At 34.9% G+C, this 16,297-nt stretch overlaps 1 protein-coding gene across 3 annotated transcripts in view; it reads left to right on the plus strand.

The window, feature by feature from the left end:
- Window positions 1-4,735: 4,735 nt before the first annotated feature.
- The window catches only part of LOC127708571 (brain-specific angiogenesis inhibitor 1-associated protein 2-like), a 36,038-nt gene continuing 24,476 nt past the window's right edge, over window positions 4,736-16,297 (plus strand). For all 3 annotated transcript variants that reach the window (XM_052213542.1, XM_052213544.1, XM_052213543.1), the window contains exons 1-3: window positions 4,736-4,890; window positions 5,384-5,459; window positions 9,079-9,171. In XM_052213542.1, the coding sequence (XP_052069502.1) occupies window positions 4,843-4,890; window positions 5,384-5,459; window positions 9,079-9,171 (217 nt within the window). In that variant the 5' untranslated portion in view covers window positions 4,736-4,842. The remainder of the gene's footprint in view (window positions 4,891-5,383; window positions 5,460-9,078; window positions 9,172-16,297) is intronic.

Consider the following 16,297-nt stretch of genomic DNA (forward strand, 5'->3'; position numbering starts at 1 on the left):
GAAGACAGGTTATCCTACCTATGTTAGTTTACAAGGTAACAGACTGCAGGAAGACAGGTTATCCTACCTATGCTAGTTTACAAGGTAACAGACTGCAGGAAGACAGGTTATCCTATCTGGACACATTGTTCTGATTAGGAGCCAACCTAGATGCTGCATACTTGACAGAAAAGCCGCAAATAGGATTTTGATTGCCTCCTAGATGCTACATGCTTGGCAGAGAAGCCGCAAATAGGATTTCGATTGCCTCCTAGATGCTGCATGCTTGGCAGAGAAGCCTCAAATAGGATTTTGATTGCCTCCTAGATGCTGCATGCTTGGCAGAGAAGCCGCAAATAGGATTTTGATTGCCTCCTAGATGCTGCATGCTTGGCAGAGAAGCCTCAAATAGGATTTTGATTGCCTCCTAGATGCTGCATGCTTGGCAGAGAAGCCTCAAATAGGATTTTGATTGCCTCCTAGATGCTACATGCTTGGCAGAGAAGCCGCAAATAGGATTTCGATTGCCTCCTAGATGCTGCATGCTTGGCAGAGAAGCCTCAAATAGGATTTTGATTGCCTCCTCGCCATTGCATATTTTTTTCATATGAGACAAACTATGCATTTTGATTATCACCTCATAAGACTGACTGATAATTCTCATATAATTATGATTAAGTAATGTTGGGAGGATAACGGATAATATTCTCTACATCATGGACAACAAGGCCTAGTGCATTGAAGAATATCCTCTACATCATGGACCACCACGCCCAGTGCATTGGAGAATATCTTTATATCATGGAACACCACATCCAGTGCATTGGAGAATATCCTCTACATCATGGACCACCAGGCCCTGTGCATTTGAGAATTTCCTCTACATCATGGACCACCACGCTCAATGCATTGGAGAATATCCTCCACATCATGGACCACCACGCCCAGTGCATTTGAGAATATCCTCTACATCATGGACTACCATGCCCAGTGCATTGGAGGATATCTTCTACATCATGGACCACCACCTTAGTGCATTGTATTTTATACTTTAAAGGGAACTACATGATGCTCATATAGGGTCATATTCTGAGTACTTCATCTATAGGTTTATACATCTATGACCAGAAACAATTTCTACCAACATATAATACCAAATTCAGTATAAGTGAGTGTGTCACATACTTCTTGAAGAACCTTGTAAATGCATATAAGATCTTAATGTTGCAGATTAAATTACAAGGTCAATCGCACCACATAGTCTTATCTCCTGGACTTCTCGTAATTGGTTACATCCTCTTGTCTCATGTAGTATTTGCCCCTGAAACCATTAATCAATCAACCTTCTGTGCAGCAGTAATTAAGACTTAAAAGTTGAGTGGACATCAATTTGGTATAAATATGTTGGTATATTCAAATTTCCTGCCCTCTATTGTGGTCCACCAACTTTGAAGAACCTACTGTTTAATTGGTTGTAGTCGTGAACATGCATCAAATACTTGCCACTGGAAGTCAAGCAAACAAATAATCATATATTTAGTTGTGTACCTGTGGTTTGTAATACAAATAAAACTGAAGTCAGTATTTTTTGTAGTTAAATTTGTGTTTTTGTATACATCTTGTTTTTTCCTTTGGTCAAGCTATAGGGGGGGGGGGGGGGGGGGTGAATACTAAAAAATACTAGCTGACCCTGCCAGAAACATAAAGTACTATATATCTTTCTGATCCTGCTTACTCCTCGTTGGTCTCGTGCTCACCTCTATTGCGGGCGGTTTATGGTTCGACCCCTTCCTGGTCAAACCAAAGATTTGAAAATTTGGTATCTGTTGCTTCTCCACTAAGCACGCGCGGCATTGGTTAAGAACAGAGCAAAGACTGGTCGGCTCGGGAGTAAGAATAACGTGCCAGGGTGACATGTCTTCCTGTGGTCTGTTACCTTGTGAACTGGCACATTAAAAATCTAGACCGGTGATATGGCATATGGTGTGGGTTCTAATCCATTTGGTGATCTCAAAATGTATTTGTTTGGTTAGAATGTGTTGTTAGGTAGTTCGCAGTTTCATGGACTTTGATCCCATATTTTTTATTCAGATGTTAAAGGTAAATGTATCTGCCAGTGTAGTCCACGAAAAAGTGCCAAAATAATCAGGAAAAATAAACAGTGATTTACTAAATGTGAAACAGTCTAAGCCAAGGACCTGTATATATACTGTATAGATAAATGTTGCGAAAGAGTTATAGGAATAGAGTTACAAAAAGTAAAGAACTAGTCAAATGCAAAAGCATCAAGTCTATATGGCAAACTATCACACATAGAAAAGGCACATAAAACAATAAGCTAAAAGATTAAGTTTAATTTATTCCTAACTGAACTCGAGACGATTTCGATCTTGAAATATTGTATAGACATCTATTTATCATTGACCGTATGTTGACCTCTAGGTGCTCTTTGGCTGTTTTTTTCTTTAGGTTGCTGTCTATTTGACGCATACCTCATATTTCCTTTTATTTATATTATTTTGTCTATAGTGCAGTGTTGACATAGAAGAATATAACCTCGTGCTTCTTTTTGTGTGCTCCTTTTTTCAGTTTGGGAATTTGCGATCGTGAGATAACCTCCGCCTGGCATTTTTAAATCTTTCTTTTGTTTTTATTAACACTAACATCTAGCTTAAAACTTCACGTCTCCGTCTATATGATTGTTTGCCCAGTTTTCTTATTTTTACATGTATCTTTCCTATAGTTGTTATCCATCGGGCTTAACTCGTGTGTTTTCAAAGACTATATTTTAGAAATTTATAACTATGATCTGAAGGTCAGACATTACCATATTACGTCTACCCTAAACTCTTTGCACATGCGGTGGAGGAAATTTAAACGAAAATATTAGGGAGTTGTAGCACCAAAATATATTCCATTATAGCGCCAAGTTTTTAACCCATATTAGCGAAAACCAAAATTACTGATGTCGATTAAAGTGACAGAAAATTAACCCATCTCTTACTCCATTATGATATTAAATACTAGAATAATATTTTTTAATGTGAATGTTCCAAGTATTGAAATGTCAATTTCATTCAAATGCAGCAATAAAAGTCTGAATACTTTTCTCAATAAAACCAATGCAGAGGCGGATCCAGCCATTTACAAAAAAAAGGGGGGGTCCTAACCCAGGATAAAGGGGGGGTTCCAACTATATATCCCCATTCAAATGCATTGATCGTAAAAAAAAGGGGGGTTCCAACCCCCGTAACCCCATCTCGCCCCCCCCCCCTTCCCCACCACGGATCCGCCACTGCAATGATGTCATTTTATCAGAGACATATATACATATGCATATATGTCTCTGATTTTACTAAATCATTTATTTCTGAACTCAGATATTACCAATCCGTTCTATGTTGGAATTTATATTCCTGTGACCGTACATTATGGACTATTGATATACCCCCTCTATCATAGAATTGCAACAATTGAAGTAAAAACTGTTCCCTTTGTTTATGTTTTCTGGATTTCTTGATCTTTTTTAAATACTTATTAGTCGATCCGATAACGGAATTCCTCAAACATTGAATCTTTCTTCGTTGGATTGTTCTAACAACATTTATTTCGATTTTAACTTCAATCAACATAACAGAATAGAGAATGGAAACGGGGAATGTGTCAAAGAGACCGTTGAACAATCCGAACAAAGAACAAAAGACAGCTCAATGCCACCATTGGGTCTTCAACGCAGCGAGAAAATCCCGTACCCGGAGGGGGGCTTCAGCTGGCCTCATAACAAAAATGTATACTAGTTCAGTGAAATGGACGGTGCATTAAACTCCGAAACATACAAATGAACCAAAATTTAAAAAAACATAAGACAAATAAAGGCTAGAGGTTTCTGCCTTGGGGCAGGCGCAGAAATGCGCCGGGGTTAAACATGTTTTTTATATCTCAACCCTCCCCCTATACCTCAAGCCAATGTGGAATAAACAAACACATAGCAATACGCACAGTAAAACTCAGATTAAAAGAAGTCCGAGTCCAATGTTAGAATAGGTAACAGAAGAAACTAAGCAAAATGACAAATATCAACATGAATTACTAGCTGTTACGTATACTGGCATGACAGCTCCGAATCTAAATTAAACTGATCGAAAGATTATCTCTTCATCATATGAAAGGTTAGTATCATGCCATCATAAATAATACGAGAAAAACCTAACCCGTACCATACCAACAACTGGTTTTAGAACAAATGTTTTTATTTCCGATGCAAAGCCCATATGAGTGAATTAATAAAAATTCCCCCAAAATAAGTATTTTGCAACTTGGAGAGTTTGATCTAACATCGAAATTACATATGAACGGATAAATCTAGCGCTATCGGAGCTATAATGTTAACCAGTATATATTTGCATTTTTCTCTAAAAATGTCCTGCACCTGGGAACAGTATATCACATGTATATTCTGAATAACCTCATATAACGCAATTTTTATTCTGAAAGAGGTAATTCTCCCAGTGATTAACTCCGAATAAAAGAATTGATGATACGAAATAAAGGCAACGTGTGTGAAATTATGAAATATTGCAATACGACATTTTTAATAAACGTGTTCACCTCTTGTTTATCAGCTGGTTTTTCACATTTCAATGTATCTGACACTCACAAAGATAATCCGATTACGTCAGCTTTACAAATTTTATCATTTTTTACCTATAATACATATTATTGATTTTACCTATTACCTCTGAACTTTGACGTCTAACGGTAATACACCTGGCTGTTTATATACGTCCGTGTTGCGGAAACAAGGATACACGTTTTTAATGTGAAGTTCTATTTTATTTGTGGATTTTAAGTGCAAATAGAAAGATGAAGGATACCGACGAGACCCACAAATTAACGGAGACAATTTATAAGGTAGGTACACCTGACCACACCTGTCATTTAAGATGCATAATCGTAATATTGTGACAGGGATGTTTATCGATTAATTTTGTATTTAACAATTTCTTCAATCAATTCGCCAAAAGATTTGTAAATATTGTAGTGTTTAAGATACCAATTACATATTCTTCTTTAATTTAATACTACAAAAAGTTACTAATGTTAATTGTGTTGTCACTTACAATTAATAAAGTTATATTTTACAACAGCTATAACTCTTTCAGTTATCATGTTTGTTAAAAACATAACAAGATAAACAATTATTAGAGTTATCATTATTATTTTCTTAGTATGATCAGAGACATATAATACAATCATATATGTCTCTGGTATGATCTATATATTAACTTTGGGGGTGGGGGAGGGGGGTAGTTTTATTTTGAGATGGCATGTTATATTTACAAAATAAACTATCTTTCAGTTCATATATTTTTTTCTCGACTAGAATTTTCGTATATATTTACAGGGTTTAACAGATAATTTTACACCGGGTGTACGACAGATTATATTAGCAGGGAAAGTTTATCACAAGGCGTTGGTTGGTATGTTTGTTTTAAATGTAGTTTACACTCTCTAGATAAATCATTATCATTATATATTAGTACCCTAGTCAATCTTGTAGTAAAGTGACAGGTTGTTTGACATAAAGGATAAGAAGGGTTACAGGCCTACTCAGGGCGTGGGTTGAACACGTACTCTGGGGTCAGATAAACACGTACTCGTCTCAGGGCGTCATATAAACACATACTCAGGGCTAACGTTTTTTTTCATCGTTAGGTCCCCAAAACAATCAGAACGTGAGATGAACACCATACTAATTAATTTTAGACTTTGTTTGGTGTTTTTTTTCAATACAGGAATACTCTGTTCCCTTGATAATTATATATTTGAATATCAATGGCCGAAGCAAGACATACCCGAGAGAAATTACAATACAGACATACTCTATCTCCTTGATAACAATAGATTTGAAAATCAATTGCCCAGGCAAGCCACGTGGGCAAGTAATACCCGAGAGAAGTTAGTTTGAAAGACTTTTTACCCTCGTCGTTTATTATTGTATAATGTAACCCACAACTTCCAAAGCACGATGGTACCATTGCTGGTGTGCTGTCATTCCTTGATTTTATCATTAATTCAGCATACTTCGACACTTTGAGGTTATAATCCACTGAGAACTCAGTATTTCTGCGCTGATAACCCTTACGGTTTTATCATTCACCAGATTTCAGTACTTCACCAATGTGTCCTTGGGTTTTATCATTCACCAGATTTCAGTACTTCACCAATGTGTCCTTGGGTTTTATCATTCACCAGATTTCAGTACTTCACCAATGAGTCCTTGGGTTTTATCATTCACAAGATTTCAGTACATCACCAATGTGTCCTTGGGTTTTATCATTCACCAGATTTCAGTACTTCACCAATGTGTTCTTGGGTTTTATCATTCACCAGATTTCAGTACTTCACCAATGAGTCCTTGGGTTTTATCATTCACAAGATTTCAGTACTTCACCAATGTGTCCTTGGGTTTTATCATTCACCAGATTTTAGTACTTCACCAATGAGTCCTTGGGTTTTATCATTCACCAGATTTCAGTACTTCACCAATGTGTCCTTGGGTTTTATCATTCACCAGATTTCAGTACTTCACCAATGAGTCCTTGGGTTTTATCATTCACAAGATTTCAGTACTTCACCAATGTGTCCTTGGGTTTTATCATTCACCAGATTTCAGTACTTCACCAATGTGTCCTTGGGTTTTATCATTCACCAGATTTCAGTACTTCACCAATGTGTCCTTGGGTTTTATCATTCACAAGATTTCAGTACTTCACCAATGAGTCCTTGGGTTTTATCATTCACCAGATTTCAGTACTTCACCAATGTGTCCTTTGGTTTTATCATTCACTTCGACAGTGAGTCCTTGATTATTTATCATTCACGAAGAATTCGGACTGTTGAAGTCGGCAGCAACAGCTCCACCCTGTGGTCAGTACTTCGGTCAGCTAACCTTTTGAGACTCCAAGGGTTGATCAGGGTATAGAAATATGTTCATCATTGGAGTTTTCTCGTTCCGACAATAAAACCCTTGCTGAAATGGACGTCCGTTTGCTTCTGTGAGATGTATAAATTTGCAGCCATGTCCTGTCGGAATGGGGACGTTAAATGCGATGCTTCGTGGAAAGGGTGAATGCTATGTTCTCTGTTGCATGGCAAAATTTTGCCATTATCCAACAAACAGTACCCTTATATTCCAATGGCTGTCCTTTCAGAAGCCTCCTATGGTATTTGATTATACGTTCTCTCCCTGAATATGCATGGAATAATTGTCACTGCACGTTAAGCAAGAAACAATCAATCAATCATCTTGGAAGCCTTAGACTTTGAAGCTAAAATTAAACTATCTTTATTTTTTTCACCGACTATTAGAAATAAAAGGCTTTTAGGATCATCTGACGATTCAGGTCACATTGTTTTAATTGTAGATATTGTCTAGCTTATCGATTTGACTGTTAAAGTTCCTTTATTATAGTTTTCAAGATACTAACAAAAACGCAAAATGAGTGCATCGACATGGTAAGTGTCTTCCGCTGTGTATGCATCACCCACCATGCACATTCAATCAAAGTGTCAGAATCGGGGATAGAAGACAATTGGTTTAATTACAGATCAGAATACTTTTCTGGTAACTTAAGATCTCAGACCACAAAAACATGTTGCTAGTGAGTTGAGACATTGACACATGGTATTGAGAAGAGTTTTGTGGATTTTTAGAGAAGGCAAAATATTGACCCCGCCTTTCCGCCGGCTATGTACCGATAAACCACAGAACTAAAACCCCGTGTATGATTTAGATATAAAGTAGTATCCACCTGTTTATTGCCTACAATTCTCTGAAAAGAAGGCACCATAGTCCCACTCTGCTTTTGATAGCATTTTCCAATATGTTGACCGTGCTCTTAAGATAATAGAAAATAATATAAACCCCCAGTGTTTACTTGTATCTTACTTGACGGCATTTTCTACAAATTAATCCCATTAGTAAACAAAGTAATCCGTTCAACTTAATATCTTCTTTTATTACACGTTATTATATTAAAATGAAGAAGACATTTACCTACGCAAAATATCATTTGTAATGTTCATGCAAATACGTCATATAGTTTGAAAAATGAGGAAGATGTTCCATGGTTAAATCTACAGGGACAGTAATATGAAGATTGGAAGATTTAAATTGATAAAGAATAAAGAGATTGGTATAAACACAAGTAGATAAGGCTGTTTTATATGGAAAAGTCAAGGACTTTTTACAGCGATTTTTTTAAAGGCATGGAAATCGTTCTATTTAGCTATCACTGATTCTATATGGCTCTTACAGATATACCTTTTTGAGTGTTATGGGTAATTTGATTGGGGAAAAAATGCTGCTCCTACTCTAAATTTGTCGCCATTGACAAAAGAAAAACAAATGGTGAAGAATTAAAAACAAAATGAAACAAAAAAATAACACTAAAGAAATATTTCGAAAGGCCTATGTCATTGCATTGAGCGTGATAGTTGAATGTAATTTCGGACCAGGTATCATAAAAGGTAATATATACAGTTTGCAGGATTACTGTGTAGAAACTATTCAGTACCTTCAAGGTAAAATCAAGTAACAATTCTATCCGTTCAACTTAAGTTTATTAATGCCCATTTCCCTAAACCCTTTATCAAAAGCCTGTATAGTATATATGTACAACATGGAGTGCTACAGTTCATGATTGCGTATGTTCCAGTACTATGTTGCATCAGGAACATATATATTGATATACTGTTCCCAGGTTGCATGTACTGGTCAAGGAGAAAAAGTATGATACGAATTTTCGTGCACACGAGTGTTTTTGAATTGATCTTCATCCGGATTATCGAGACAAAAAGTTTGGGAAGTCAATGATAGCATAAATAACCAACGTAAAAAGTTGACTCACAGCTTTTGATTATTTAGTTTTGGATTATAATCTTGTATTCAGCCTTAAACCTGAACTACGTAGCCCACAGAAGACTTATTATTTGTTTTGATATATGAAAAAATTCTAGTTAGCAACAGTGCTAAGAATGTATCATACCAGCCCTCAGTTTTGATTTTTTTAATCATACAAAGTTTACTCTTAACAGGTGTAGCTGCGGCTGCAAGAACATATAATGAAGTGCTGTTACGGGTAGGACAGACCGCACGGACTACATGTAAAGGAGGGACAGAAGACATAGGTAGGACTTATTGTCTTGGGATTAAAAAGTCATCAAATCAAATTCTCGATATAACTGGCTATGTTACTATGTATAAAAATAAGTTAACACAGTTTATAAACCCCCGCCCCACCCCTTTGAAGCTGACTGGGGATTAAGCTGTCAGCATTCCGTCGATTTTATTCCAACAACATTGAGATATAAACTGAATAGTTCGTATGAAGGTATATGATTAAAAACTAGACAATCTATATTTCAAAAGGATAACCTCATTAACCAAAGTTAATCTTCCTGAGGGTCCTCAAAATAAGTCTAATATAAGGTTATATTCATAAGGTATAAATCCTGGAACATGATATATTATACTCTTCACGGTTACAACATAATATACAAGTATTTTATATACACAAATAAATACATTTTCATATTATTATTTACAGCAAATGCTTCAACAAGCAGACTACTCGTTATTATACTATTTATCTTTAAACTATTTTGAACAACGATTTGCAATTTTTTTCTTCTGAAGGCAAATAATTCCATATTTGTGCACCAGAGTAAATTAATGTTTTTTTCATGAAATTGGTATTTGGCTTAGGCAGGTATACATCTTATTGTTAATGGAACAAAACTGATAATTTGGAACATTTTGATTTTTTTTTCAAAATAAGGAGGTACCAAACTGCCAATCCATTTAGATATTCAAATTCGAAAAAATTATCAGTTAATCAAGCACACATGAAAAAATACTTAATCCAAATGTACAACATACAAAACATGACACATAATGTAAATTAAGTGATAATTATCCATATCCTATTACCGATAAGTCTTACTTATAAGACTTATGGTAGACCGTGGAAGTATTATATTCTCGATATTACGTCCATGGGTAGACCAACTAACTATGAACTTCAAAAGATTGACTGAAATAATTACACATCTGTCAGCCATAAACCACATTATCCGGATTAAATTAATGTATTACTGATTTGATATCATCATCTTTAATAAAGTTCTTGAAAATACTATACTTCTCTCGAAGGTTTTTATAAAGGGGACAATATAAAAGGAAGTGGAATTCATCTTCTGTAAAGTTTGCAGACTCTTTCAGTTGCTAAAACTGGATATTTGAATACAAGAAAAGCTTCAAACTATCGAATTATAACTGTTATGGAGTTATGGTCCTTAATTGGTCATAGAAAATTCAAAGGATTTGAAAGTTTAAGTTTTCTGCACTTTTCCAAAATTGGTATAGAAATTGTTAACATGCATTTAGTATAAAGACATGCATATTATTATAAGTTAAAGACCATGTTGAATAAGGCAACCTTCTGGTCTAAACTATGTCCACTGGACTTTACAATAATGTTGATATCAATTTAGTGGTTTTTAGTAAGTAACTTAACTTTTCAAAAATTTCAGAAATTTTATATCTATACATTAACTAAAATATTACTAGTATTCTGTACTACATATTGCTCTAGTATTCTGTACTACATAAAACTTTGCATCAAAGAACATCTTAAAAAAAGAAAGAAAGTAAAATAAACTGCAAGACAATTCAAAGTTTAATTTTCATAACAATTTTGATTTAGTTAAAAATGTCAACCTCATACCTTTTTTTGATGAATACTAATAATACCAAAATCTATCAAAATTGTATAGTTTTGAGCCATCTTAATGCATTTTTGATTGATTCTTTCAAGATACGCCAAACATTGTTGAAAAACAGTACTGTGATTGTAAAATTGTCCGTGTTTGATATGATATGCTACTCAAACTGTCCAATGCATATGTTATATTAACATTTTGTCTCTGAGAATTCAAATTTTTGCGTAACAAACTAAAGTAAAAAATTTGATAAGTGCTTACGAAATACTTTAGATATAAAACATGCAATTTCATTTTCATTGTAAACCACTACGACTTTCGCCGCAGGTTGCTATCGATTGATAAGAGCGAATTTTAATTATTTCCCCATAAACAGCACGGTCTTTTATTGCAATCACTTCCCGAACCAAATACAATATGTACCGAAAATCATGTACAGGCTTATAATTATCGGAAACTCGTATTTCATTTACAGCGATTTATCTTCATGACAATCGATCTCAATTTCAAATTACAAATAACGTACATTTGAAAAGGGATTTTACTGATTGGCTAGGTGCGGATCATTGCCGGGATTTTGAAATTAGGGGGAGGGGGCTCCCGGAAAGACAGCGGTAGGAGTGGGACTTAAATCAGCCTCTTTTGGCATAATTCTAAGTTTTTCTATGTCAAGCAATAGGAAAGGAAAAAAATATAATTTAAGTATGTAAAGTTGTTTTAGTTTCAGTGCATATCTCTAGGTGGATATTGTAGAGCTAGTTTTCTTGTTAGGAACTCGAGATCCTTGTTTACAAGGATTTTACTGAACTTAAGGCTTTTAAAAATTGGTAATGGGAAAAACTATTTCAAAAGTTCTACGATCACCATCATGACTGAATCGGCAAGAGTACCATATTGCACGCCGCCAAACTAAAATAACAAAACATATTACAGTTTATTCCGTTGAGTGCCATATGGAACTCCTTCCCGGGATTGGCCATTAAGCAATATTCATGTCTTAAGTTATGTTTGTCGTATTTATTTATACATCAGTTACTGCATACTTATTATCATCGGTTTAGTTTTACGAACCATGAAAACATGACTGTTGCCAATAGAGGAGCAAGAACTGCCTATATGAATAATGCATAAAAAGCACAATAGGAATTACCCAAAAATTGACTGGACAACAGACCTCATCAACCACCAACACCCACTCTACCGAATTGAAAACTTTATTCAGATTCAACATAGTATAAAACATATAAGCATGAACCCCGGTGAGCTTTTTACCGAATATGAAACTTTAAAAAAAAAAAAAAAAAAAAACACCACGCACAAACAAATCTTGCCATGTATTATCTTAATCAAACAGACGAACATGCAACATCAAACAACACATGGTCCAGGTTTCCTGACTTTTATTTTGATTAAACATGATTTAACCATTATTTGTAATTGACTCCGTATAATTTCGAGGACTTTGGATTAGTACTTTGGGGCTTTTGTCTTAGTGATGTTTGTGCTTCGCGCCGATCTGATAGGTCAAGTCCTTTCCAGCTGATTTTAACAGTTTGTACTGATGTTTTGCAGTGTTACACAACGTACTGTTCCATATCGTAAGGGGGTTGAGCTTTTGCAAACAATTCTTAACCCGCGGTCTCGGATGAATAGTTTTCATATTTGTCGATCCTATAGTAACACCGATGTCCACATCTTCAAATAGGCGTTTCAGGGTTGAATTCAGAGGGGTTGGGGCGCGATCGCCCGGGCTACCCATTATGGCCGAAAATGCATGTCTGTTTAAGTACTTTTTTCCGATATTTGCTGCTCCCCCTTTTTTAATTGTTCATCTACCACTGGGGTCCTTTTTTATCCGGTACACGACCCCAACGACAAAGATCAGTTGAACAAGGATATTTTACTGACACAGGTGTGAAAAAGACTAGATATTTGTTGTATGTACATGATGCATTACAATTTATACTGACATTAGCTTACAGGCAAAATACCAAGATAAATTTTTATGACATGTTGCCCTTTGCATCACCAATCATTTCATTAATTTACATATAATACATATATATACAATCTGACAACAATCCGTTGAGCAGTGAAAAAATCCATACCTTCTAGCAGTTATGTATTGTTATAAAAGATTATTCAAACATATATCCCGAGATCAAATGAAAGTAATGTATTTATTGATGTTTCAACCAGGGAGTTTGGATTTTCTTTTGAAATAGTATTACGGGATGCTGATATGATATAACAGTTCGTATGATAACTAGAGATAAACGATAGCATTAACCGAAAGAACAAATATCCAAACTTCAGCTCCCTCCAATGAAAGGACACCTCTCCTTAACTCTTGTATTAACTTTGTAATGCATTTGACATCCCCTAGCTGAGAGTCAACCGTTTCAAAAATTGAATAAGCATGATTAAAAGGAGCTTTGTGGTATACATTATTGATACAGCAACTCAACGACAAAAACCCCAAGATATCTTTTCCTGCCATAGGAGACCAAATTGCTTTGTATGAACACATGTATATATGTTAGAGCAATGGAATTGTTTACCGCGACTGTGAATTACCAGGATTTTTTCATAACTGTTTAACACCAACTTAACTTAGTTTCTAGCGAATCAATTAGAAAAGAAATCAGTTTCTTAAATTAAAGTAAACACAAATTTCTGAAAATCATTTTGGTTAATATTTTACAATCAGCATATGTTTTGGAAAATGAAATTGCACGTGACCTAATGTTTGCGACTTTGACTGAAAAAGGTGCAGATAAGCAATGTAAAGTTTTGCAATTAGTTCTATTTTAGAATGTTTTCATACTGAATAAATTTTGTGAAAATAGTTTGAGCTAGATATTCCATGTTGTTTAATTTGTTCTCTTCCTAAATGTACCTGGAAAATTTGTCACTTAACGTTAAGCATACAACTTACATGGGTTGTCTATATCTAGGTCATTTTGTTAAACACACAACTTACGTGGGTTGTCTATATCTAGGTCATTTTGTTAAACACACAACTTACGTGGGTTGTCTATATCTAGGTCATTTTGTTAAACACACAACTTACGTGGGTTGTCTATATCTAGGTCATTTTGTTAAACACACAACTTACGTGGGTTGTCTATATCTAAGTCATTTTGTTAAACACAATTTCATCGATGGAAAATGTGTCCCATGTTTTTAATGCATATTAGTATAATCATTGATTTTACCTTTAAGGTAACTTTTTATCTATTATGAAATTGAGAATTGAAATGGGGAATGTGTCAAAGAGACAACAACCCGACCAAAGAGCAGAAAACAGCCAAAGGTCACCAATGGGTCTTCAACACAGCGAGAAAATCCTGCACCCGGAGGCGGGCTTCTATCTATCTATCTTTCTATAAAAAAAAACCAGAATCCTTCTTGAAAAGCCATTGGAATAATGCCATTTCAAAAAATTATATTTCTATACAGATATCCTAGAAAGAGAAAAGACGAGCTTACAAAAAGTGAGCGGGTGAAGGTTACTGCAGGCTCTGATTGAAGAGCTACATTCATCCATTACATCTTCTCATACAATGTCATGTGCAAAGCAGCCTTTAACAAAAGTTGGGATACAAAAAAACAACATGACATAAAAGATTTAGTCAATTTTCTAACACTAATGGGTTTTGTGCATAAAGCTCTCCTGCAAACTATGAAAACATGGAATTCTGTAATTGTTAGCGTTATCATTTTGGAAGAAAGGTGTCTTAGGCAGCCAGTTTGTTCTGAAAAAGCAGTAGTTTCAATATAGCAACTTAGAAACGAAATAACTAGTTGCAAAGATTTCTTCCAATACATTGTCGATTGTGACCGACTTGAAATTCGAAATACATGCAAATACTACGTGTTGTAGATCAATCCAATTTCGTGTAAATGTAAATCATGTACATTAAGTACGAAAAAATGAATCGATATGAAACTTAGAAACATATTTAAATTTCATGTGCCTCTTGGAAAAGTAAAACGCATGAGTTTGATGCCTCAACGTTCGCCTATATATATATGTAATAATATTGTGTAAGCTTTTTCGATTATTGTAAGTTTTATGTGTAGGAGGATTTGTTGAAGATAGAAGAAATCTATATGAACATATATAACATAAATATTTTGTATACAAAGTATAAATGTACATCTGTTACACAAGCTATACATCATCTAAAACTGTGACACTATCTTAAGTGCATTATAACAAAAGGCTGTCAGAACAAATATATCATAACTACGCAATTGGTATACTGTAACAAAAAAAATTGTTTTTCTTCTTTTCTTTCTCTCCAATTTAGCCTGGTTTAAACCATGACTATGGAATATAATTATTATTAAGTAACATATTGTGTATTGTGCATGTCCATATGAAATCTAATGACTTCAATTGGCGTTAAGAAATATGTTCTTGTTTTTCGTGAACAATTGAAATCCATTTAATATAAATCCATGTCCAGATATTTCATTGTTTTGTGATAGCGGATGATATAGGCAAAACAAGTTTGTTTCTTTAGGGTGTGACCAGAGTTATTATCCGAGTGCTGAACAAGAAAGTTAGTTGCTTAAGGATGTGACCAGAGTTCTCCTCTGAGTTCTAGCCAAAACATTGTGTTGCTTAAGAATGTGACCAGAGCTCTCCTCTGAGTACAAGGCAAAACATTGTGTTGCTTAAGAATGTGACCAGAGCTCTCCTCTGAGTACAAGGCAAAACATTGTGTTGCTTGAGGATGTGACCAGATTTCTTCTCTGCGTACTAGACAAGAAGTTAGTTGCTTTATAATGTGACCAGAGGTATATATCCCTTGAGTACTAGACAAAAAAGTTTGTTGCTTAAGGATGTGACCAGAATTCTCTTCTGAGTACTGGACAAACTATAGTTTGTTGCTTCATGATGTGACCAGAGTTCTCCTATGGATACTAGACAAAATAGTTTGTTGCTGTATGGTGCCATAGTGATCAAAGTTCCCCTCTGGAGACTTGACAAACTATAGTGTGTTGCTTTTATGATGTGAATAGACTTTTCATTTTTTCAACAGTTAAACTGATTAACACCGTAACAATGTAATGGACAAGTTTGTCATTTTACATGTTAACTTTAAAGACACTGAACTTTAAAACAGTTACAAACTTCCTACAGACAGGACACAAGTGTCATCATTAAACAATTAACTTTTATTTACACTTATATCATCTTCATGTTATTTCCGATCACCGAAGACGATGTTGCTACCAACATGTAAGATTTAGCACATGTAAACTATTTTCCGTCCCAACGCCTGTCTGTGCGTCAGAGGAAAATCAAATAAGACCTCCCTATCAATATATTTGTTATGATTTGTTTCGAAAACAAAAGTTACCTGGAAGTCACTTGTATACATATCACCAGAAGTCCATTACTAGACTTCTGATATCACATAATTGTTTGAATACGAGTTATTTATAAAATTCCCTTTAAATCATTTATACGCATTCACACAGAAAAACATGGCAAATTAAGGCATTTGTATATGGAGAA

The sequence above is a fragment of the Mytilus californianus genome, unplaced genomic scaffold (genome assembly GCF_021869535.1).
Source record: "Mytilus californianus isolate M0D057914Y unplaced genomic scaffold, xbMytCali1.0.p SCAF_7, whole genome shotgun sequence".
Classification (NCBI taxonomy): domain Eukaryota; kingdom Metazoa; phylum Mollusca; class Bivalvia; order Mytilida; family Mytilidae; genus Mytilus; species Mytilus californianus.